The 26119-nt window shown below is 33.2% G+C and overlaps 1 protein-coding gene across 9 annotated transcripts; it reads left to right on the forward strand.

Annotated features, from left to right (window-relative positions):
• The first annotated feature begins 806 nt into the window (after positions 1 to 806).
• LOC134232018 (uncharacterized protein C10orf67, mitochondrial-like) lies at positions 807 to 25434 on the forward strand. 9 transcript variants are annotated; one of them, XM_062713986.1, is made up of 23 exons: positions 807 to 933; positions 2231 to 2351; positions 4752 to 4843; positions 5098 to 5149; positions 5267 to 5341; positions 5437 to 5613; positions 6463 to 6522; positions 7087 to 7227; positions 8474 to 8618; positions 9319 to 9377; positions 9907 to 9972; positions 10328 to 10339; positions 11476 to 11487; positions 13416 to 13481; positions 13919 to 14026; positions 15583 to 15674; positions 20589 to 20654; positions 21048 to 21135; positions 23129 to 23194; positions 23592 to 23742; positions 24365 to 24434; positions 24686 to 24791; positions 24846 to 25434. In XM_062713986.1, the coding sequence occupies exons 1-22, from the start codon at positions 815 to 817 to the stop codon at positions 24783 to 24785; spliced, it is 1938 nt and encodes a 645-aa protein (XP_062569970.1). In that variant the 5' UTR covers positions 807 to 814; the 3' UTR covers positions 24786 to 24791; positions 24846 to 25434. The 9 variants fall into 9 exon arrangements, with proteins under 9 accessions (XP_062569970.1, XP_062569971.1, XP_062569968.1 ...); XM_062713987.1 differs by having other exon boundaries at positions 24900 to 25434; XM_062713984.1 differs by having other exon boundaries at positions 24686 to 25434.
• The last annotated feature ends 685 nt before the right edge of the window (positions 25435 to 26119 follow it).

Here is a 26119-nt window from a genome sequence, read left to right on the forward strand (position 1 = left end):
TATATATTCGCGTATGAGAGACACATACGCATGATACAAAAAAATATGAACATAATTTTGAACGTTTGAAGGAATTAACTTTAGAGGGGCACGGACTCCGGACCTTGGCTTGAGACGATGCCCTCATCTCCTTTAAATAAATTGTAAATACACCAAAGAAAATACAACCCCCTTTTTAAAATCATACATGATGATGGTGGGGTAAGAGGTCGTGTTTAGGTATGCGCCTATATACATGTATTATAGGCCTATAAATAAATAAATAGACATGCCATCATAATTGGCTTATACTTAATTAGATTTTTTTTCCTGAAATAGTCCTTATTTTTCAACTTGACGACTACGACTTTTTAGCGGGAAAAACATAGGTCAGCTCCCTGGCCCCACCCGCTCAAAAGTTATGAACAACTTGAAGGTTAACTTGAAGTTTTTACAGACGAGCAGACTGACAAACAGACAGACGGACAGGGCAAAAGCTATATACCCCAAACTCTTCGATTACGGGGGCAAAAAATAACCACAGTTAATATTTTACTGATAATTAACGCTATATATATAGTTCTGCAGCGACAATTACCCCCCCCCCCCCATCCCCAACACAATAACTCTCCAGTTTGTACTCATTTTACGTTTGGTTATGAAAAGATATTTTTTCTAACAACTGAAAAATACTTATGTCATAAAATAATGCAGTATCGAAGTTGCACCAGAAGGCAGAACCATTTAAAAATATCTCACGTATATTAGGCCGAAGCCAAATCATAAAAACGTTCGTCGGAGTTGTTCCTCTTTGAGACTGTTGATTAGCAACAAAATGGCGGTCGTTGCATCGCGCTTCGACCCAGCGCTAGAATTTAATAGATCAGAAGCAGAATTGCAAGATCATGTACTGGACATCTATGGTACTAGAGAACATGAAGTTGATTTATTCAGGTAAGAAAGTCGCATTTTGATGATAAATGGGAGAGATAAGCTTTTATCACGATTATTAACGGGCACCTGTTTGGGGCTCATCTCTTCCATCGCACATCTTGTTGACAGTTTTCTTGGTAATAATTGGGTTCAACTGAACATTTAAAAAATGGACTTAGAAGTCTGAATCAGTCCTATGATTTTTTTAAATGTTTTAATTGTTTTATTTCCTGTAAGGGCTGAATAAACATGCTGACGACTTAGTATTTATGTTTATGCATTTCGAATTTCCTCTTCACTGAACAAATTTTGGGAAAGCGCACGAGAACCTGTTCGCAGGCAAGTGACGTCAAAAATAGATGAATACTTGACATAATGCTGCGATATCTCGAAGCTGTTCCTAAATATAGGACATTAGGAATTCAAGCAGGCATTTATAAAGGTTCTTTTGATGAAGATGAGTGTGCAGTGGAGGAAACTGAATCTCAGTACGATTTTTTATTGATAAAACCAGGCCCAGTATATTGTACTGGGTCATTACTATATTTGGATGTTTTATAAATGTCACCATGGTTTCTCATTTATCATCCCTCTTTAAAGTATGAGACTTAAGTTTAAGACGTATAAAAAAGCAGGAATATTTTATTTGAAATAACTAAACATCATTATAGTATCAGTATGGCAGCTATCACTTAATATTTTTCTGTTCCTTGCCTGTGTAATGTTATTTTTCTGATCCTCTTGGTGTTAATATTTGTAAGTGGATCTAGAAAATATATCATATTTTGTTTATGTACAGGTTACACTATCTTAATTATCCTTCAGATGATGACTAGTTTATTAGTTATGTAGACTTAAGTTTCTTTGAAATCACTTATTTTCGTGGGGGGTTAATTTCATTGTTTTCGAGGTGTGGAGATACCCATGAATTTATGACCTCTACAAAATGGAAAATTTCATCAGCATTACTACTAAAAATGTTCCCAACCATGAAATCAAATCCCCACAAACCAATATTTTTCCCCAAACCTTGAAAATTTGACCCCACAAAAATATTTGATTTTACAGTAGATTTGTCTAAACTGTTTTATTTTGCATATAGTCATTTCAGCTGTCATTCCTTATAAGCATTCTATGTTTCTCAAACCCATAGATATAATCTCGCATATGCTTATCAATAATAGTACGTGTGTGTGAGATTGGCCATGAATTTCTGACAATGTGTTCTCAGTATAATGTATGAACTATTAAAAACAAAATCTGTGAAGGTTTCTTGTGTAAAATAAGCCTATTAATAGATAGCACTTTTTTCCTTTAGGCCAAACATTGCTGATCAGCACAAGGTGGGCTTCTTCACTTTGGACAGATGTTCTCAGACAGAAGTCACAGAGGTTGTGGACCTCAAAGAGATGACAGAGGTCCTACAGATCTTACTGCAGGTATAATGTCACAAAGAGATGACTGAGGTCCTACAGGTAATGTCACAAAGAGATGACTGAGGTCCTACAGATAATGTCACAAAGAGATGACTGAGGTCCTACAGGTAATGTCTCAAAGAGGTGACTGAGATCCTACAGGTAATGTCACAAAGAGGTGACTGAGATCCTACAGGTAATGTCACAAAGAGATGACTGAGGTCCTACAGGTAATGTCACAAAGAGATGACTGAGGTCCTACAGGTAATGTCACAAAGAGATGACTGAGGTCCTACAGGTAATGTCACAAAGAGATGACAGAGGTCCTACAGATCTTACTGCAGGTATAATGTCACAAAGAGTTGACTGAGGTCCTACAGGTAATGTCACAAAGAGATGACTGAGGTCCTACAGGTAATGTCACAGAAGAGGTCCTACAGGTAATGTCACAAAGAGGTGACTGAGATCCTACAGGTAATGTCACAAAGAGGTGACTGAGATCCTACAGGTAATGTCACAAAGAGATGACAGAGGTCCTACAGGTAATGTCTCAAAGAGATGACTGAGGTCCTACAGGTGATGTCACAAAGAGTTGACAGAGGTCCTACAGGTAATGTCACAAAGAGATGACTGAGGTCCTACAGGTAATGTCACAAAGAGATGATAGAGGTCCTACAGATCTTACTGCAGGTATAATGTCACAAAGAGTTGACTGAGGTCCTACAGGTAATGTCACAAAGAGATGACTGAGGTCCAACAGGTAATGTCACAAAGAGATGACAGAGGTCCTACAGGTAATGTCACAAAGAGGTGACTAAGAATCCTACAGGTAATGTCACAAAGAGATGACAGAGGTCCTACAGGTAATGTCACAAAGAGATGACTGAGGTCCTACAGGTAATGTCACAAAGAGTTGACAGAGGTCCTACAGGTCATGTCACAAAGAGATGACTGAGGTCCTACAGGTAATGTCACAAAGAGATGACTGAGGTCCTACAGGTAATGTCACAAAGAGATGACTGAGGTCCTACAGGTAATGTCACAAAGAGGTGACTGAGATCCTACAGGTAATGTCACAAAGAGGTGACTGAGATCCTACAGGTAATGTCACAAAGATTCAGCAAGCATTTGACAGAGGTCCTACAGGTAATGTCACAAAGAGTTGACAGAGGTCCTACAGGTAATGTCACAAAGAGATGACTGAGGTCCTACAGGTAATGTCACAAAAAGTTGACTGAGGTCCTACAGGTAATGTCACAAAGAGATGACTGAGGTCCTACAGGTAATGTCACAAAGAGATGACTGAGGTCCTACAGGTAATGTCACAAGGAGTTGACAGAGGTCCTACAGATCTTACTGCAGGTATAATATCATAAAGAGGTGACTGAGGTTCTACAGGTAATGTCACAAGGAGATGACCTAAAGTCCTACAGGTAATGTCACAGAGAAATGACCTAAAGTCCTACAGGCAATGTCACAAGGAGATGACCAAAGTCCTACAGTAATGTCACAGAGAAATGACCAAAGTCCTACAGGTAATGTCACAGAGAAATGACTGATGTCCTACAGTTAATGTCACAAAGAGATGATAGAGGTCCTACAGGTAATGTCACAAAGAGATGACAGAGGTCCTACAGATCTTACTGCAGGTATAATGTCACAAAGAGATGACTGAGGTCCTACAGGTAATGTCACAAAGAGATGACTAAGGTCCTACAGGTAATGTCTCAAAGAGGTGACTGAGATCCTACAGGTAATGTCACAAAGAGATGACAGAGGTCCTACAGATCTTACTGCAGGTATAATGTCACAAAGAGTTGACTGAGGTCCTACAGGTAATGTCACAAAGAGATGACTGAGGTCCTACAGGTAATGTCACAAAGAGATGACTGAGGTCCTACAGGTAATGTCACAAAGAGGTGACTGAGATCCTACAGGTAATGTCACAAAGAGATGACTGAGGTCCTACAGGTAATGTCACAAAGAGATGATAGAGGTCCTACAGGTAATGTCACAAAGAGATGACAGAGGTCCTACAGATTTTACTGCAGGTATAATGTCACAAAGAGTTGACTGAGGTCCTACAGGTAATGTCACAAAGAGATGACTGAGGTCCTACAGGTAATGTTACAAAGAGGTGACATAAATCCTAGGTAATGTCACAAAGAGATGACTGAGGTCCTACAGGTAATGTCACAAAGAGATGACTGAGGTCCTAAAGGTAATGTCACAAAGAGATGACAGAGGTCCTACAGATCTTACTGTAGGTATAATATCATAAAGAGGTGACTGAGGTCCTACAGGTAATGTACATGTCACGAAGAGAAGACCAAGGTCCCTTAGTTACATGTAATGTTAGTACATAAATATATTAATTTTAAGTCAGATAGTAGTTAAATTAATAACCAGTGTTATCTCTTTTAGGATGTGACAAATCTTCGTCGGGACATCAATCTGACTAAGCATGTTATGCAGGCTGACTATGAGAAAAAACTGCAGGAAAAAAGCTTAGAATTGTAAGTGTGTATAATAAATAGGGTGCTCTTAAAGAGGGTACCAAACTGACTATAATCACAACTTAGCAAAATATTGTGTAAAAAATTACAGCCACTCTAGTTATCTTTGAAAGTTTTAATAAAAAAAAAAGAATCCAACATCTTCATCATTGTATTATTTTCAAGAACATATACGTACTGTTTATAATAAAAAATCTACTTTACCAATTGTGTTTGCATATATATTATTATGGATTATATTTCTTTACTTAAAGATATGTAAGAATAAATGAGAAAGTGAAAGAACTGGAGAGAATTCATGAAGACGTGAGTAAAATTAGATCAGTACATCATGTACTTGTACTAGATTTTCATTTGGGACTAAACTTTTTTAAAAGATTGTAGTCTTTGCCTGTAATAATTGAGAAATCTGGTCTGTTTCAGAGAGTGTCCACTGTGAGAAGAGCCTTCAGACAGCAGTTGTCAGATGCCATAGCCAGAGTCGCTGTTCTGTACAACGTAAAATCAAACAACCTCCTAAAATGAAATCTCCCTCAAGTCAAATAAACCATGCATTTCCAGGAAATTTTGATGAAATTTATTTTCTAACACAGAAAAACTTGGAGTCAAAGATGAAGAAAGAGAGAAAAAAGCAGGAAGAGGGGCAGGGCAAACACGATGAGAAATATAAAGAGATGCAGGCCACCATTCAGCGGAATGAGACAGTCATACAGATGCTGAAGATGCAGCTGGCTCAGTTCCAACAAAGGCGCAACAGCGAAGTCGAAAGTGTGAGTATAGTGTACAGATAACTCATTTAACCATCTACAGTTTGTCTACAGTTGGTTTAGGCAAAATCGTTTTGCAATTTTTTTTATTCAAATTTTCAATAAAGTTACGTACAGTTCATGACAGGATTTTATTTTTTGTTTGTTTATTATTATCTATAGTATTTTACTTGACTTAATTTTCACAAAATATCATTTAGTGATATTTTGATTCTTACACATGTTTTACATATGAAATAAAAAATATCATTTGTAAAAGATAATTCAGTAATTTTAGTTTAAAATTATTTGCAAGTCTTGCACAATTATATTTTGGATCAAGTTTATCTTAGGAAAGTTTACACGATTAAAAGAATTTTCCTTCGAAGATTTAAAAAAATATATTTTAGATTCTGTTAACTCAGTTAAAAAGATTCACTATAGAGCAATTTATATGCTTCAATAATAGAGCTTTCAGCACCTACACTTACATGTAGGACATAAGTAGAGAGCTTTCATGCTACTGCAATAAGTTTTTTTCATAGTTTGCTAGATCAATTGTTTACATGCATGTTATGCATTTGAAAAGAAAATATACAATAGGTAATTCTATTTAAAGTTTATATAAATTTAATTTAAAGATAATAAAGAACGTATAATTCTCATTAATCAATATTCAGAATTCTTGTTTATAAAACAGAAAAAAACACTCTATATTAAATGTGTTTCACTATAATTTTGCCTTTTATTTTAATTATTTTACAAAATTTCAATAGTCAAGCATTCTTCTTGCTCATTTGAGAAAGCTGACATACAGCCATTCTATGCTTTGTTAAGGTGAGCCAGTTTGTGTATCGTACTGCTTTATTTTAGCCGGATATTTCCTCTGATCGGCCGTCCAACACAACAGCTGCCTCCCCTGTCCCATCACTGGTAATTTATTACGTTGAGGGTGGATTAACAATACTTCTAACTAATTCAGTGTACACTTCTATACTTTCCAGACAATGTTGTGTACATTCATGCTCACATAACCTGAAAATGTGCATATTTGCATGAAATACTGAATGTATATTTTCTTCGACTTGCCACATCTCTTTGTTGTAATTAATGATGTTTCATAAGACAGATATTCATGTAACCCATATAAATTAATATAATGTCTTTTTCATAATATTTGATGTAAATATCTCTGTCTATATACATGCATGTAATACTTTATAAACAAATTCAGCATCAGTATGCTAGCTGTGCCCTTACTAGCAGTTATAAATGACTTTTTAATGTTCATCCATTTTTTAAAATAATTTTTAAACACAATTCTTCTCCCTTTTTTTTTAATGAACGCATTTCTATAATCTTTTCTCTGCATGTCTGCAAGCATAATTAAAATACTTTGATATGTGTTTGTCAGAAATGCTGTCTTTTCATGTCTAAAATGACCCATTTACATCACTTTGTATTTCTTCTCTCACTTTACTAATTCTGATGATACAGGAAAAGAAGAAAAAGAAGGAGTCATCCCCCCCAAAAGAACCCCCTCCCCCCAAACCTAAATCCCCCTCCCCACCCCCTCCCCCTCCTCCTGCCCAACCTTCCAAGCCACCCCCCAAACCAGCCAACAAGATGCCCCCGGTGGTACGTGTACTGTGTGATAATAACAGTATATTCTCCGTGACTGACTGTGACAAATTTAACAACAATGTAATATTGTGTCAAATCATGTCCAGTAACTGAAATGTTAAATACTTGTGCATTAATTGTCCTATATTCATTAGTTTGATGTAAATGTATGCTCTAAATATATGTATTTCGTCCAGCTTCCTAACAATATTTAGTAGATGTCGCTGACATGTTTGTTTGATTCTCCAATTTAAAAAAAATCTTATTATATTTTACCTTTTAATTTTACAGATTCAAATTAAAATCTTAATATTAGTATGGTATATAATATAAACCTAGATTGTTCTGTGATTAATTTTAGCAATTAATATGTATAGTTTCCAGGCATTTTTGATGGACAATTAAGTTTCTTCCCTAGTGATTGATTGATTGACTGTATTTTGTTCAATGCTGAGTCAGCAATATTTCAGCCATACTTCCCCAGTTGAATGGAATGTTTGGTCTACTTAAAATTGAAAGCACTAAATAGTAGACTACATGTATCTGCAACATTATATGCATATATGGTCCTGATAACCATGATGAAAGAACTGACTGATTTAGAAGTTTCAGTCAATATTTTATTCTGATTCCGTTTGAATGGTTTATAATTTTCAGCAAGACAATTTTAAAACAGAGATGAAAGCAGTCACTCTAAGTACTAAAGGAACCCAAACATTTCAATTTCAACTTTCTGAACAAGTAAATTTAAATTTCATTCGGGCACCACTGAAGCACTCGGTAAAGGGAAAGTCAAATTCTATTTATAAATGATAAATTATTTTGTGCAGTAGCCATGTGTTTCTGCTGTATGTATATAGATTCAGTGTGTCATTTGAATGATTTGTCCACCAGTACAAGTATGTAAAATGCTGATTGTATAACTATTTATATGTAGCTTAGCTTAATTTCTGTATCAGTCTGAGAGTTATACATGTAGATTTGCTGTGAAGTTCACTGTTGATTTAGGTGTGTGTTAGGGAGCAGGGAATTTTTTTTTTGTTCAGTTTCATAAAGCTTATGTAGATTTTATTTATATGAATATTTTAATGATTTTAACATTTATTGTTACAGTAATAAAAAGCTTTTAAGTAGCTGAATCAAACAAATTTCTGAAAAGTAAAAATTATAACAGCTGTGATTTTGCAATATGATCAGTGTGCTTTAGGACAGAATGTAGTAATACTTTGTACGTGAGTTTACAGTATCGTTGTGTTGACAGGTTGAGGAGCTGTCTGTGAAGTCTAAGTCGCCCAGTGTTAATGAGGAGTTTGAGGCCCTTAAGGAGGAGTGTGACGGTCTACATAAGAGAGTGGATCGTCTGGAGGAGGCTCTGGATATAAAGGAAAATGAGAACGTCAATCTAGGTAGGTTATAGAAAGGAAAACGAGAATGTCAATCTAGGTAGGTTATAGAAAGGAAAACGAGAACGTCAATCTAGGTAGGTTATAGAAAGGAAAACGAGAATGTCAATCTAGGTAGGTTATAGAAAGGAGAACAAGAATGTCAATCTCAGTAGGTTATAGAAAGGAAAACGAGAATGTCAATCTGGGTAGGTTATAGAAAGGAAAACGAGAATGTCAATCTCAGTAGGTTATAGAAAGGAAAACGAGAACGTCAATCTGGGTAGGTTATAGAAAGGAAAACGAGAATGTCAGTCTCAGTAAGTTATGGAAAGGAAAAGGAGAACCTCAATCTCAGTATGTCATATGTAAGAGATTCAGATCAAGTTACGTATATTGATATTGTTTTCTTACAAAAAAAAATCAGGACAGATTATCTTAAGGTTCATAGACCTTCAGGTAAGGGAAATGACTCTTACTTGGATTAAATGCATTGGGATAAAAGGTCCTGTCTGTCAATTCTGCCCTGCAAGGTCTGCTGGAAATATACGCACATATTAAAAATTAAATTTTGATTGGAAAACCTATTATTAACAAAATATTGCAATTTGAATGTACATCTTTTAGTTAGCAGATCAGTATAAACAAAACTTGTTCTTCAAAATCACATTAAACTTATATTTGAATTTAAATAATAAATCACAAATATTATTTATCATTGCAGTGGAGCAAATCAATCAGTTAAATACCAATTTAGAGAAGGAAAGAATCATGGTGGATCAGGTATGTATTATAGATCATAAGTGTAAACAACCTGTCTCCTCATTTTTGATTACTTAATGGGGGACGCGAAGATGCTGTTTTCTTTTCTGAAACTATTTTCTAAAAATTCCAAGACTCCCTATGCAGAGACAAACTGATAAAACATTTTCTGTTCAATGCAATGATCACTGAATAACCACTGATCTGAGTCTTTCAGTCAGTGGCCATGAAGTTAACTGATTGACAGGTACATTTCAGTGGCAATTCAGTCACTTATCAATTGTTCATTTTTAGATTATAAATGTAATACACCAGCTTTTTTTAAGGATTATTTTTTTCCTTTTAATTCAATTAAAATGTTATAAGCAATACAGTTTAACTGTACAATATATTTGAATAAAAACTTGTGTCTTAATAGTGTCTTGTGCTGTTCCAAATTGATAAAATGTAGCTGGAATCCAATACATTTTATAATATTTGTGTTATTCAGTGTACCTATTCTACCTAATTATATGATTTAATATGTAGAGTTATATCTATTTATTTCTAGCTGAAATATGAAGCAGAGGAAACCAAGAAACTGGCTGAAAAAGAGAAACAGTCCTCAAAATCTCAGGTTAGATCTTTTTACCATTTTCCTAACTTAGTAGTTCAACTTTGTGGATTATTATGAGTTTGTTTGTGTTGTATGTATGTATTAGGTACTTCATATTTTTTTTTTATCTTTCCCTGATTTCGTTGAAATGATAATTGCTTAATATTCTGTACTGCATATATTCTTATTTTTAAAATTTAAAGAGAAATGTTTGTTTTGACTTGATATTTACCTATAGATGTAAACTGTGTATTGACATAATATTTACTCTAGATGTAAACTGTTTTTTGACTTTGATATTTACCTATAGATGTAAACTGTTTTTTGACTTGATATTTACCTATAGATGTAAACTGTGTAAATGACCTATTTGTAGATGGCCTTGGAGGTAACTGTCACCTTTTTTGATTTCACTATTTACCTATTCCCAAACATTTTACAACAACCTATCTATGCTATCCTTTTACTTATCCCCAATATACTATATATATTAATGTCAACATGTCCTTCACAATTACTGTCCATTTCCCACTTCAGCATGTATATTACTGTGTGTTACAATATCAATCATTTATTCACAGTCCCAAAAATTTTCTGTTAGGAGATTTTTTAAAATTAATTTTATAATAATTATTATTTGGCCAGGAAAATCAACCTTATTTTGGTAAAACAAGGTTTGGCATTATTTTTCATAAGAAAGTAACTTATTGAAAACTAATTCAAACAACTGCAAGCAGCTCTTGGATTTTAGGTTTGCATGAATTTCCACCCAATCATACTATACAATACATGTATACCCATTTATATATATTCATATACCCGACTGATGTTATCCATCTGATATTATCACTTTTTCTTTATCTTTTTACCCCTCTTTATATATTTCTTTTAACATTCCTCTAAATTCCACTCTCAAATTTAACAAGTCCAGAGTACCACTCAATTCTATCAATCCATGTAAATTTTAAAACATCTGCCTTGATATTAAATTAATTACCCTTTTAATTTCTTATCTCCGTGACATCATAATGTAATTTATCATACTTTACATAAATCCCCTCATCAGCAGCAGCACAGTAATTATAAATTAACTGATTAAGATAGTTGTGAATTACAAATTGAAATTGAAACAATATCATATATTTACTGTAGTTAGATCTCAGGAAAGTGTATATCTATGTATGATGTATAACATGTATTAATTTGTTAATTTCTTTTCAGACCGATATTGATTTCAAATAACTACTGTAGATGTACTTTTTTCCATGGAGTCATAATTCCGCGGAATCTCAATTTCTCTTTAATCCGCGGGTAGGAAATTACGCGGATTTCTTAGACTGTCACTATATGCCTTATATTTATGTTAAGTACGCTTGGACAAATTTCCGCGGAAAGTTTGTGACCGCGTACATAGCGTAAATTAATACCACGCGGAAAAAAATACTTCTACAGTATAAAAGATTATTGTTTATTTACCATTAATCTTACATGTGTTGACCATGTTTGTCATTGTTTCTATTACAGGCTGAGGCTCTGGTAATATTTATATTTACAAACTCCTTCAGAATTCACATTTTTGTTTGTTTGTTTTGCAAGAAAATTAAATCCTAGGTAAAGTGTGCAGTTTTTTTGGTTGCAATGTAATTTAAATGGAATTTCTTAGGAATTCCAAGTCTAGTGAGAATTGATTGACAGAATTTATTGTATTTTTAGGATCAGGATTTTGATGTACTATATTACTAGCTTATATTTTTGTTTTCTTTATTCTTTAATATACTTGTATGAAAAATTATTTCTGACATCACTTAATTAACTCAGATTAAATACATAGAAATAACAATCAAACATGGATCGAAGTTTGATTAAAATGCTAAGTATATAGATATATAATAATGTTAACCTTTAAATCTAACCCAATGTTTGCTGGGTGATTTAATATATATTTTTTCCTAACCTGTATCTAATATATATATATATAGACTTTTATTTTCATTAAATATTTTAGTAGTCATAATACACTGTAATATATGATTCATTTTAGACATCTTTACAATTTAGAAATAAACCAAATTTTACAATAGCTTATTTTAACATTTTTAAAAAATAATAGTTTAAATATTTTTAACTAAAAATGTATATATATAATGAATAAAGCACTGGTAATTACAGGATATTTTGTGGAGCCCTGCAACGGCTAGAAGTTCCTTAATTGAAATAGATTGTAGGCATGCATTTATATCCCTGCCTTTTAGTTAAATGTGTTGGGTCATTGTTTGTAGTTTATTGTTATAAATCAAGCATTGTTTATTTTTATTTATATGTTTATGACATTTGTTCATTGCAGAACTCAGATGTAAGTTTGGATCTAATTTATATATATAATCAGAATGTGACACTGACCATTACATGTAATATGCACTCACAGCTTCCCTGAAATATAGTCCAGAAACAACTGTTAACAAATTGTGATATTTTCCACACTATTTAAAAAAATTAATCATTTCAGCAATAATGAGAACAGCATGTAACTCCTATATAACTTATCTCTCAGCCTTGCAGCATTATCATATTAGTTTTGTGCTTGAAAAAAAAATACCTTTTCTTCACAAAAAAGAAACTAACACTTACTAAGCTTACTATGTCAAAGTAATTGCATGTTGATTACTGAAACTAACATTCAACTCAGATTCAACAACATGATCCTTAACACAAGCATGTTGCAAACAACTTTTGCCTTGATCTGTTAAAACATCAACATATTGTGTTGTTAAATTTTTATGATTTATCCGGTTAAAGCTTTCCCTTCCTTCTCAAGCACTTCATTGACACAAATTCATTTTTTTCTCAAATTTAATAATCAGAGAGAAATGTGCACCACATATACTGAACATTTTAATTCAAGTTATTTTCAAGAGAAACTCAACTATATAGACATTCACTGCTTGTTTGTGTTAATTGCCATTTCAAGTCCTGCAAAGCTGTATAATAAATTACATGTATGATTTAAGAATTAAAGATTCTTAATATCAATATTATGATTCATTTCCAATAAATTACTTTATTGCAGTCAAGGTGGAAATTTAAAATAATAATAATAAAAAAATTAAACATGAAAATTATGTCTGCATAAAATAGTAAATAGAAAATTTTACAAGTAAAATATCCAAATATGAAACAGATGTGTCAGACCCTTTGGTATATATTATTGTGTACTACAATGAGAGAGCAGACTTTTTACATGTAAAAGAAAAGTTTCTTATTGTAATTGATTGGATTATGATCTTCCTTTAATTAATTAATGGGATGAGAAATGGCCTGAATGAAAAATTTAAATAAAAAATTATAGCTTTAACAATTTTTTTTTTTTTTTTTGCCTTTTCCTCGAAAAGTACTATACATGTAATGTGTAATTGTTTAATTACAAATTTTAGGAGATTGTTTAAATATCTTTATATTGTCTATAGCTAGCCAAGCAGAAACAGGAAATGCAGAGGATGATGGAAGAACAAATCAGAAAAGCCAAGGAGGAGGTAAGGGGAGTTAAGTCATTTCAGATACGTGTCAAAACACATCCCCACAGAGTTAATGCCCTTAGATTCCTTCATCTCTTCATTTTGTAGGAACTTAAGTGTATGTTTATCAAGACAATTTTTTTTGCAAATGAATGCTATTACATGAGCAGTTTTTATGTATATCTTTAAAGGTTTTAAGATTCTTAGAATCAGGAATTATTGTTAGTAAATATTAAGTGCAATAAAAAGAGTTTGATTTCTTATACATGAAAAAAAAAACTTTCCCATAAAGATGTACCAGGAAAAAAATCATTCCATTTCCTCTGTTCATTTATTTCTTTTTTGAAAAAGTGGAAAGTAATAACCTCTTGTTTCCAAATATTTTGTTGGAGTATCTTTGTTAATTAATGTGTATTATTGATTGAGTTTATATTTTTGATGTTCTATGACTACAGGCAGAGAACGCCAGACAAGAGGAGGCCAGGTCCCTGAAGGAATCCGAGAGTAGCAAACTAAAGTTACTGATGGATCAGAAGAAACTCCTGGAGCAGGAATTAATGCAGGTCAATAAATACTTACCATTCAAATTTGACATTACAGTGTACTTCATGTACAATATGTACTTTACTCTATAGCAGTTGAAGGGAAACTGCATCAATATCGACATACGGACTTAACATATTACTATACAGAGCTTGTAGCCAGTTGTTAGGGTTTTCCTGCAATTTCTGGTTGATGCCAAGAAAATTATTGATCAGTTGTCTTTAGTTTGAGAAGTCAGTGTTATGCCAAATGGCCAAAGCAGCTGGATACACTTGCTATAAGGAAACGAAATGTAAGATTATGTCAAATCACTACAGTTGAACTTTGGTATCTTGAAAACTGACATTTCGAATACCATGGATACATGTATGTTGGAGTGATTTGAAAATCCCAACCACTTATTCCTTAAAGTATTATACGCTTGAATCCTTAGATACCTTTATGTTAAAATTTTTTTTATTGAACCTATCAATTTTGAGATAAAGATTGAGGTTTAAGCTTATAAATATGATTTTACATATTAAACATTTTCAATAATGGTCCAGTTTGATACTTTTTATTGTATAATTCAGGCTCCAAGTTTTACACAGTATCACAAAAGTGTGAGTTGACCAATGGTCAAGGTTGACACATTTTTACTTGCAATGGGAAAGGTTCTTGTTATGGCACTAGAAGTGGCTCCTCAAATCAAAACTGCACACATATTATCCTTAACTTTTAGTCCTGTAAATCTTTCTTGTAAATTGTCCACACAAAAAATCATGACATCTTATTTTCAGTTGAAGGTATTTACTCTTTTCTGCTGGACTTTCCTAAACCTGTTTTTCTTTTTTTAGCTCATGTGATGCTCAAGGCACAAGTGAGCTTTTCTGACCAAGATTTGTCTTTTTTGTGTCTTCCTTATCAAACAAAACTTGGCACAAAGTATTTTTTGGTATTAAGGGAATTCATGTACTTTTGAGCTCATGTCCTATTTTAAGGGAAGATAATTGAGAAAAGTTAAATAAACACTTGTAGGATAGTGTTATATAAACATGTACTCAAAAACAAGGGGACTGAAGTCCAAAATTTTACATATGAATACATGTCTTAAAAATTCTTCTGAAATAAGCAGAACCATGAATAATCAGATAAATGTGTAAGCATCTTCAGAAATCAGAGACTCAGATATTTTCAATTCAAGAGCCTCGAACAAGGCCCCAAAGAGGGGATGTAAAAATAACCTTCAAAATATATAGGAATAAATCTTTAAAAACTTTTTAAAACAAAAACTACACAGACATAATTATTCATAATATTTTTATAGACCTGCAATCTCATGCAGATTTAACTTTGTTTTAATGGGCACATAATAGTGTTCTCACTGGGTTGTGGGGGAGGGGGGGTTGAATCACAATATATGGTAAATAAAAAAAATTTCATGAAATAAAGAGGATAATAAAATCTTGTGTAGTTTTCTCAAAATAAGCAGGGTCATTGAACATTGCGACACATTAAAAAAAATCAGCATGGATTGGATCAAATTATATATATTTGAGAGGTGGTTGGAAATTAAATTAATCTTACTGATTATTAGGAGAGAAAAAAGAATTCTGTGAAAACCCATGAAGAAGTGGATGTAGAGAAATATAAGAGACTGGAACAGAAACTCAGAGATGAAATAGCAAGGTAGGAATTTAAAGTCATGAAAAAATTGTCAAAATGTATGAATCCTACCTATAAGGTCTTCCTACATGTATAAAGGGGCTTAACTTAAACAATAAAATGCTTTCTTAGGTTGTTAGTACTGGAATGAATTTCGCAGCTGTTGCAGAAAAAATACTTAACCCGTGTAAGCGGGGTACTGTATACAGGGAAATATTCACCCCCGTTTTATTTTCGCCTCTTTCGCCCTTACATTGTTTGGGTGAATTTGAAAAGGGGCGAATTCAAAATATACAATATATTTTCTTCAAGAAAACGGTGACTGGGCAAATTTAAAATGGGGCAAAATTGGTTGCAAGTGTGAAAGGGCGAAAATAGCCCTGTATACAGTATGTAAATTTTTTCTGCAACAATCCGGGCCATACTAACAACCAAAGAAAGACATTTTATTGTTTATATTTATATCTGTTTAAATAATCATTTAAAGTAGGATTAAAAAGATTAATTATTGTATTTAATGATGCGAACGTCTTTGTACTACGTTTCATTGATGGAACAGCCACTGATCAAGAAATCTGTACAGGTGACATGCCTAGTGTAGTTCATGCACTGATTAATGCAATGGGTTTTCTTAAGAAATAATGGAGGAAATATTCAGTGGATGTAAATATTCTACTGTGTCCTGTTTGAATTAATATTTTGTATACATTATGTAATGTCAATGATTCATTATTGAGACAGATCCCAAAATGTAGAAGTACAGAAATCATTAATATGATGGTGGAGATATTATTATGACTTTTCCATTCATAAAATTACCGATGGTTTCTCTTTTAAAATGTTTAGCGTGTATAATAATAAAAATGTCATTTTATTGAGAAAATTAATATGGTTTGAAATACATGTACAGTACCGACCGGACACAACCTAACACCAGAGTGAACCCGGAGCAGACCCCGGGTTCGCTTCACGGGTTCGCTCGGGGTCCGCTTCGGGTTCGCTTTCAGAAATTTTGGGACCGCTCCGGGTGCGCTCCGCGTTCGCTCGGGGTCAGCTCTGGGTCCGCTAGAGCGAACCCGGCATTTGCTTCCTGGGACCGCTTTACGCACTAAAAGTTGGTTTATCTCACCGCCAGTAACATTTGTATATTCCAATACAGTAATGGTATTGTGGATCGATCATTGTTGTTTATGCGACGATGCGGACATGTACACTGTATATGTAAACAGTGACATTATGGAGAACATTCATAAATTTTCTAAAATTAAACTGTTTATTCGACGTAGATTTACATGTACATGAATAATTGATTTCCTTGATTTCTCTATCCCGAGAAATTAAAATTACAGCGAGTTATAAGGCATTTATTTTTCTTAAGTTATTAAAAGAAGAGGAATAATAAAAATTGATTTTCAGTGTTTGGTGCACAAGTGAAACTGACGAAAGAAATTTAAAATGAATACCTTTTAAATTCATGCTTTATATAGTTTGAAAATACATTTGTTATTCCTTACGTTTTGCTAAATCGTAGTTTGAATGTTAACTAAACACGTGAATTATGATATCGAATCTATAAATTAAATGTACATGTAACCTTTTGTACATCTGATATATTTAGATTTCATTTATAGTAGTTACACATTAAAAGTTCTTAATAAATATTTATTGGACATTTTCTAAAAAAAAAAAATTACACTGTATATTAGAGCTTTTTCACGGTCAAAATTTTGGAGCGAGAATGATTTTTATCAGAATAAAGAAAAAGGCAAATAATAATTGTTCTCCTGACCCGATAAGAATATATTATTAGTTATCCAGGTTCAGGGCCAAGGGTGTGGGGCCAAAACCCGGGTTTTAAATTACAGTGAGGCCGCAGGCCAAGGGTCTTTAAAAATCTTCTGTTGGTATGATTGTAGCACCATTGACTGGACCTGGATACCAAAATTGTGAATTTCCTTTGTACCAATAAAAATGCTTTGTAAACATCAGAGCGTGTCTCAACCTATTGATTATATACGTACATGAGTAATGTATGCATTGTGATGTCATGTTTTATTTACACCCGGCTCAAGTCGGGTGCACGGATATTTACACCTGACTTTGTAACCATGCAATCAAAGCTCGTGTTACAAGCTAGATAGGAAATAATAATATATACCCCCTATTTCACACACACATTGTCTTTAAAAATTTCTAATTATTTAATTATTTTATTTATGATTTCACAATGTACGTGTTACATTAAATTATTCAAAATTTACATCAAAATTATTTATCTTCTTAATCTTCTTGGGCATGAAAAAAATGCGTGTATATAAAACTCTTCCTTCTGGATACACAGATTGAAGTCATTCCGCCCTAATGGTATTAACAAACTGAATGACTTCACCAGAATGAACGTGAATTAGACCCAATTCCTGATGATACTTAACAAGATTATTCTTTCAATTTAGTGTAACTCTACAGTTAGTTTGCGTTATCATCTTTCGAACAACCCACATAACTATGCTAATGCCTTTATTAATTATTTTTTTCCAATAATTAGTCCTAAAACATTTCAAAATTTATAATAGATCATAATTCATATGTTAAAATATCCCTTCTATATTATATTTCTCCGATTATTCTTTGTCAAGTATAGTTACGCATTTTGAGAGAATGAAACAATGTACGATTTACTAAATGTCGTGATTAATTAGCGTCATTAATTCATTCAATTATGTAAATCGCACTTCATCTGAGTATACCCCGATAAACCAGACATACTTTATAGCGGTTCGGATTTCTTTCTTTATTTAATAGTGTTTATATAAATTTCCAATTCAACTTGAGATGATGAAATTTTACAATAATTGTCGAAGACCAACTATATTTCTTTTCTCCGCTTTTTGTCAGTAAAAATTGTAATATCAATTGATTTCCATTTTTATGCATTGACTGATGTATTTACCCAATTTATTTAATTAATTGCTTTAATAAAAATGAAATCAAATATTATATAAATATAAAATATAAAATACAACCCGGAGAATTAAGATAAATAAATATTAAATAATATTTTAATTAGCACAATAGATTAACACAGCACATTCACACGTTTTACTTGTATGTAAAGTGTTTGGATTTATGTCGAACTAAATCAACACGTTCGATCTTATATCCCAATCAACAGATCAGTATGCTATTTTGATTGGTTGATGAGCTGATTGGTTAATCGCTAATCCTGATTGACAGCTCTGTAAAGAAATACCGAACCCGCGTTCGCTCTCTGGGACCGCTACTGAATTTGGGGTTTGCTCTCTGGGTCCGCTTCGGGTTCGCTCGGGGTCCGCTACGGGTTCGCTTTGGGTGCGCTCCGGGTTCGCTCGGGGTCAGCCCTACGGACCCCGCTCGCTCCGGGTTCGCTTTCTGTTAGGTTGTGTCCGGTCGGTACTGTATGCACATTTTTAGGTCACCTGAGTAAACTCAGGTGACCTACTGCTATCCATTTTGTCCCATTGTCATTTGTCGTGCGTTAACATTTGAACATTTTCAGCTTCTTCTCTGAAACCAATTAACCAATTTTAACCAATTTTGGCACAAAGCATCTATGGGTGAGGGGGAACAAAAATTATGAATTTCATGGTCCCTGCCCCCCCCCCCCCCCCCCCCCCCCCCCAGGGCCTTGGAGTGGGGCCAAAACCACTAAAATTAGTGCAATCTTTAAAATTCTTCTGTTGGTATGATTGTAGCCGGCATTGACTCCTCTACCAAAATTGTGAAATTCATGGTCCCATGGTCAGGGGTTCTAGTGCTAGGGTGGGGCAAAATAGATAATATACCGGTAGTAAAATTGCATTATTTCTTTGAAATTCTTCTTTTCTGCTCCTGGGTATAAAATAAACTAACCAAGTGCATAGTTATGTTGAACATGGCAGCCTCTTCCAAAATTTTGAGTTTCATGGCCCAAGGGTCAGGGGTTCTGGTGTTAGGGTGGGACCATATTGATTATATAGTGAAAATGAATTATTTCTTTGAAAATCTTCTCCTCTGCTCCTGGGTATTAAACAAACAAACCAAGTGTATAGTTATGATGACCAGGAGTGCCTCTTCCAAAATTTTGAATTTTATGGTCCTGGAGTCAGGGGTTCTGGTGTTAGGGTGGGGCTCTTTTGATTGTACATGTATAGTAAAAATGCATAAATTCTTTTAAAGTCTTCTTTTCTGCACCTGGGTATTAAACCAATGAACTATTTATATTGTTATGATGAGGAAGGATGCTCTTTGAGATTTGTGATTTCAGGGCCCCTGGGTCAGGTCTTCTTGTGTTAGGGCGAGGCTCTAATGTTTATATAGTGAAAATGTATGAATTCTTTGAAAATCTTTTCCTTTGCTCCTGGGTATTATGCCAGTGATCTAAGTACATATTTATGATGAAGAAAGCTGCTTCTTCCAAAATGATTATTTTCCGGGCCCCTGGGTCAGGGGTACTTGGAGGGGGGCTTGGGGAGTTACATAGTCTGAAAATAAATTAATAGTTTGAAATCTGCACTTTGGTATTAATCAACAATTAATCATGATGAAATAAAATTTATGATAAAATTTTCAAGATTTTGAAATATGTGGATCCAGGGTCAGTGATTCCTGTGGGATGGGATGCACACATGGTTATAAAGTGGAAATGCAATTTCAGTTTGTTACTCTGATCTACCTCTGTGTATTAAGTAACCAAAGTAAGCATGCTATGTATATATAGTAATGATAAGCAAGAGTGCCTCTTTCAAAATTGTGAATTTTATGGCCTCTCGTTTAAAACACGAATCAAATTCAATTGTTGGAAGTTGTTACATGATACTCAGGTGACCTATAAGGCCCATGGGCCTCTTGTTCAGTTAAAAGTTTTAATTTTATGCACATATATTTATAAAATAATACATTGTAATTGATTTTTTTTGTAAGGCTTAAAAAAGAAATTGAAAGGATACATCGCACATGGGAAAAGAAGTTTGCAATTTTGCAGCAGAGGTATGAATCATATCAGTTCATAAGTTCAATCAATGTTTTAAAACTTATCTATTTTCACACTTTCTATTTGTCTATGCTGTGTAAAGATGAATTTAAACAGGTAATAATATATTTTTATGTAATTGGTATATCACTGTTTCTTTTCTTTTTTCTTTTTGGGGGGGGGGGGGGACTTACTTATATCCTTTACATGATATCAAACATATAATGATTCATGTTTCAATACTGGTTAAGTTGACATAAGGATCAATTTGTGAAAATAAGCTTTATAATGCGTGATTAATCATTGGACGTCACAGCTGTTATTCTGTTGTTATAGTACGTTTTGTTAATGATTTGGGATTTTGATTGTGTGTAGATGAGGATGACTGATGTGTTTTATTTTGTTGACAGTTTACATGCCCTGAAGGACGAGAGTTACATCAGACAGACTCTACAGAGACAGGCTGCCTCCCTCCATCATGCCGCTGTCAGTTATGCTGTAAGTTTCTACAAGGAAAGATTGACTGGAAGTGGGGTGGGGCTTGCTTATTATGTCACAATATCAATTTTTTCACCTCAAATAAAGAGGCAGTTAGCAGTTCTAGCAAAGCTAGAAAAAAAAAGTATAATTGAATTGAACATATACGGAAATTTGAACAAAATACAGTGTTTTTAGCAGGAAACTGTATGTGTACTTAAAAAAAAAAAAGCAACTAGACTTCATGGTAGCTGCTTTGATGCGGACAACGGTGTGCTAATTTATGAATACCACTATGAAATAATATATAAAAACAATTTACAGCACCAAAGTGTGTAGCGCTAATTTATGAATATGCCAACAACTCCATACCAAGTAAATTGCACTAAATTTTGAATATGCCAATTTATGTACACAAACAGTACGTTTTGCTGACTGGCATGATTCCACAACCCAATCTGCCATTGACCTAATTGCCTTAGCTTTAGGCAAACAGTTTAGTTCTTTGGGCCAACAAAATTCCCTTGTATGTATTAATGTATAATACATGTAACAGAAAGAAATATCATTTTTTTAGTTTACTAGATGTGATCTGTTTATCTTTGACATCGGTTTTATGTTTAAACATGCAAAACGCTACTCCTCCTACAATTTCAATATAACTTGGCACACCTAAGATACATAAAATAGTGCATCGGTTTTTGATTTCGATGAACGGTGGTGCCATGACACAAAAATAGAATTTACTTTGAAATTCCTTTAAAACGCTACTCCTCCTACAGTTTTGGTCTGATTTCATTATTATTTGGCACACAAGGACTACACTAAACATAAAATGTCATCGGTTTTTGATTTCGATAATGGTTCTAAAAATAGAATTTTCTTTGAAATTCCTTTAAAATGCTACTCCTTCTACAGTTTTGGTCTGATTTCAATATTACATAATAAAGTAGACTACACTAGGATAATAAAATATGAATTTGTTTTTTTTTTGATGAACGGTATATTGTTACTAAAAATAGAATTTTCTTTGAAATTTCTTTAAAACGCTTCCTCCTACAGTTCTATTTGATAACATATTACTTGGCACACAAGTAGATACATAAGTACATTAGTGCATTGGATTTTAATTTCGATGAACGATGTTGCCATGGTTACTCAAAATTGAAGAAATTAAAAATTCCTACATGGAATGATAAATTCTATATGTACAAACCAGTATTCTACAGCAACTTTTTTAAAAATTCTAGGAAGTTTTGATTTAAAAATGTTTTTTTGTGTGATGTTAATATATCTAGCTCAAGAAACAAATACATTTTAAAAGGACACTCCTTTTTGTAGCCATCCTCACATTTTACACCCCCCGCTAAATGAATGTTAACTTGACCTCAGCTCAGGGTATGGTCATGGCCAGACAAAGACTATATATCGTATCCGTCTGTAAACAATTTTTCAGCTCCTACAGTTTTGGCTGATTTCAGTATAACTTGGCACACAAATAGCCATGCATAAAATAGTATCGGTTGTTGACGGAATGGTGTTGCCATATTACTAAAAATCATTTTCTGTAGCTGCTGCCAAAATAATATATAATAGAAAGATACATAAAATATATAAAAATCTGATTTATATTGTTGCTATTGACTAAAAACGGTGTGAAATTTCATAAGCTACCTACAGGGTATTTCAATATTACTTGGCAACAAGTAGATTGCACTAAGTTTTTGCTCGGGATTTATCTCCTCAACACCTAGGTTACTAGAAATGACATTTTCTAATTTTAAAATTTTCTACAGTTTTTCTGATTTCATATTGGCACACAAGTAGAGACACTAAGATACATCTAAGTGCATCGGATTTTACGGTGTTTTGACATAATTGAAATTTCACGATGCTACAAAATCTCATCTTTGTTATAATACAAAAGAAGTGTGTGCTTTTTATTTTAAAATCTTTGACATCGGTTTTATGTTTAAATGCAGTACAATTTAAACAATTCTACCTCTGTATTAAGGTGGACACACCAGCAGGAATTGTTCCTCAGAGGCAGCAGCCATCTTATCCCAGGAAACCTGTCATTGTAAGTCTGGAGAACGAGTAAAGATACTTTTCCTTAAAAAATTAAGTGGAATTGATTTTTTTCCTTGATTGTATATTGATTGAAATTACATGTTAACATTTTAGTTATACCTGTAAATAACAGCTTAATTGAATGAAAACTTGAACTTATGATCAAAAATAGTTTAACGATTATATAGAGGAAAAATAAGTGAAAAATGTCTTCTCGCTCATAAAGAGTTCAATTATCTCAAAAATAAGGTGTCGCGAAAAATTAGTGATCTACAGTTCTGTAGTAGAAATTGAAATTCTATGGTCAGGAATATAAATTCTATTGGTACCATATTTACAGCAATTTATAAATGAAAAAAGGTTAAATTTCCCATGATTTAATGTTTTTTTGTGTGATTTTAATATAGCCTGACATCCCAAAGAAGCCCCAGCCATCCAACACCCCTGCTATGAATGTTAACACCTCAGCTCAGGGGATGGTCATGCCAGACAAGGACTATATATCGTATACCGTGTCAGCTCCCAGTGGGCGGGGCACAGCCATGTTATCTGTGGACGGTGAGTATTACATCATTTTCGGAAACAGCTGTGATATATAATAGGAAGGCCTTCATGTATATATGAATAGATAATGACATGGAAAATGTTCCATGTTTTCTGGCTAATCCCCTCAACACATAGGAAGAAACCCAAGACACTCTCATACTTTTAAAATGTCCTCTTCTATTTCAATTCTTAAGGAGAAAGTAAAGATTATGGTGACTTTATTGCAATATCTTCTGATAAAAAGAAAGATTTTGAATTGTAAAAGTTCAGTTCAAGATTTCATCTGAAAAAAAAAAAAAAACAGGAGAGCAAAGGTGACTCGTATGAGCATTGTAGCACACGAGCCTTTTGTTACCTCCAATATTGTGTTACAGAACACACGGACCTGCTAAATACAGCTTAATTGAATGAGAACTTAGACTAAAGTAGTTTAACAAACAGTGAGTAATGTCTTCTCAAGAGTTCAATTTAAGGTCAACAGGACAAGAGAAATTTGTACAGTTGTATAATTTTAAATCAAATGTCATATTGATTTTCAACTTTTCACACACCTGACAACTTTTAAAAAAAAGGCATATAAAATCATGGAAATTATTTAAATGTAATAGCTGTATTGAATTTCTTTCTTACTTAGAAAACCAAGTGATGTCTGATGGAGAACAAATGCCCGATGATACAGACCACATCCCCCCACCTCCTACAAGGTATTACAGTGGATCATGTTATAATATTATAAATAGAGAGAAAACATGGAATATGTACATGTATTATTTACTCATTATGAACACAAATTTAAACCTTGATATGTAAAAATTGTCTAAGGATCTTAAAACTAAAATGATGACTGAGAAATGTTTGAAAAATAGTTACACTTGTACTTAAATTGCTCATAATACCATTTGAAGTTTTTACCAGAATCTGGTTTTATAATCATTTATAATTTATTTTCTAACAGACGTCGAGATAGTCCTGGTGACACCCAGAGTAAAATGGATGATGGACTTTTCTCCTCTCAATCACAACCAATGGTAACTCCAACAACAACTGGCCAATAGAAATAGGTGTTACATAATACTGATTACAAACAGCCAACAACAACTGGCCAATAGAAATAGGTGTTACAAAATACTGATAACAAACAGCCAACAACAACTGGCCAATAGAAATAGGTGTTACAAAATATTGCTAATAAAGAGCCAACCAAATATTTTGTCACAGAAGGATTGATGCTACTGGACTAATTATGCGGTTCTTCTAAAACTGAGAGATGGCTATGTTGATAATACAGCTTGACATAAAAATTATCAGTTTTATTGTTGAATATAGCTTTAAAGCTATTTTTTAAATGTCTTAGCTTTGTGATGAAGTTAAACTAAATGTCAAATAGCCACCTTTGGGTGAATTTTGATTATTTTGAGTGAATGGTGTAAATATGAGTTTGATGTAAAAACAGATTTGAGAATGTGAGATACAGAGTGTGAGGTTAGTGTTATGAGTACATGTATGTTTAAAAATGTCATATGTCAATATGAAATGAAAATTTATTTGAGATATGTTTGTCTAAGATACTCAAACAAGGTATTTTTGTAATTGATGTTACCTTACTTAATGATACTGCTGATTTTTTTTTATTGTTTACTTTAACTGCTGTGTGGTTGATTTACTGTGATATTTACATTATATATAAACAATGTTGCCTTCAATAAATTATGATAACAGCTGTGTATCATTTCTTCTCTGGAATTAATATGCCAGAAGTATCAGATATATATTCAAAGAGTTGTGGAAAAAAACTTATTTTGATCACCTGTCATTAACTGGAGATATCAAAATCAGATTTTAAACTTAAAATGTTGACTAAACAAGCAAATTAAAAGAATTGTGGTTCCCTTCGGTGTCTTCGTGGGTGAGATGTCACTATTTATGTCATTTATATTTTGTCATTTAGCAGTTATCACCAAAGTTGAATTTTTTTTAATTAGGTCAAACATGAAGGTCATGGGTCAGATATCATAGCATGCTTTGAAATATCTTATCACATTTAATGCACATTAAATATGAAAGCTCTATCTCTTCTAAGTCAGAAGTTGTAAGGAAAAAATTAAGATTTTTTGAAAAGTAGGTCAAACTTCAAGATCAAGTTCATGGGATCAAAGATCATAGTGTATGTAGAAAGTTTTTGTCACAGACACTATATAGGTTTAAAATGAAAGCCCTATCTATTCTTGAAAAGTCATGATCATGACCAAGGTTGAAGTTTTTAAAAGAAGATTTAACTTCAAGGTCTAGAAGTCAAAACTTCGAGGTCATGAGGTCAAAAATCATGGTGTATTTAGTAATTTCTTGTCACAGGTAATAGATATACCTGGGTATTTTAAACGAAAGCCCT

Source organism: Saccostrea cucullata, unplaced genomic scaffold, assembly GCF_032062105.1.
Source record: "Saccostrea cucullata isolate Sc308-1 unplaced genomic scaffold, CSIRO_AGI_Scuc_v1 ctg148, whole genome shotgun sequence".
Lineage (NCBI taxonomy): Eukaryota > Metazoa > Mollusca > Bivalvia > Ostreida > Ostreidae > Saccostrea > Saccostrea cuccullata.

Excerpts from the sequence above, each read along its gene's own strand:
- LOC134232018 (XM_062713984.1), top strand. The coding sequence starts at position 815 with ATGGCGGTCGTTGCATCGCGCTTCGACCCAGCGCTAGAATTTAATAGA. Across the intron at positions 5,342-5,436 it reads GAGTCGCTGTTCTGTACAAC|AAAAACTTGGAGTCAAAGAT; the intron begins GTAAAATCAAAC and ends TTTCTAACACAG. Across the intron at positions 15,675-20,588 it reads CTCAGAGATGAAATAGCAAG|GCTTAAAAAAGAAATTGAAA; the intron begins GTAGGAATTTAA and ends TTTTTTTGTAAG.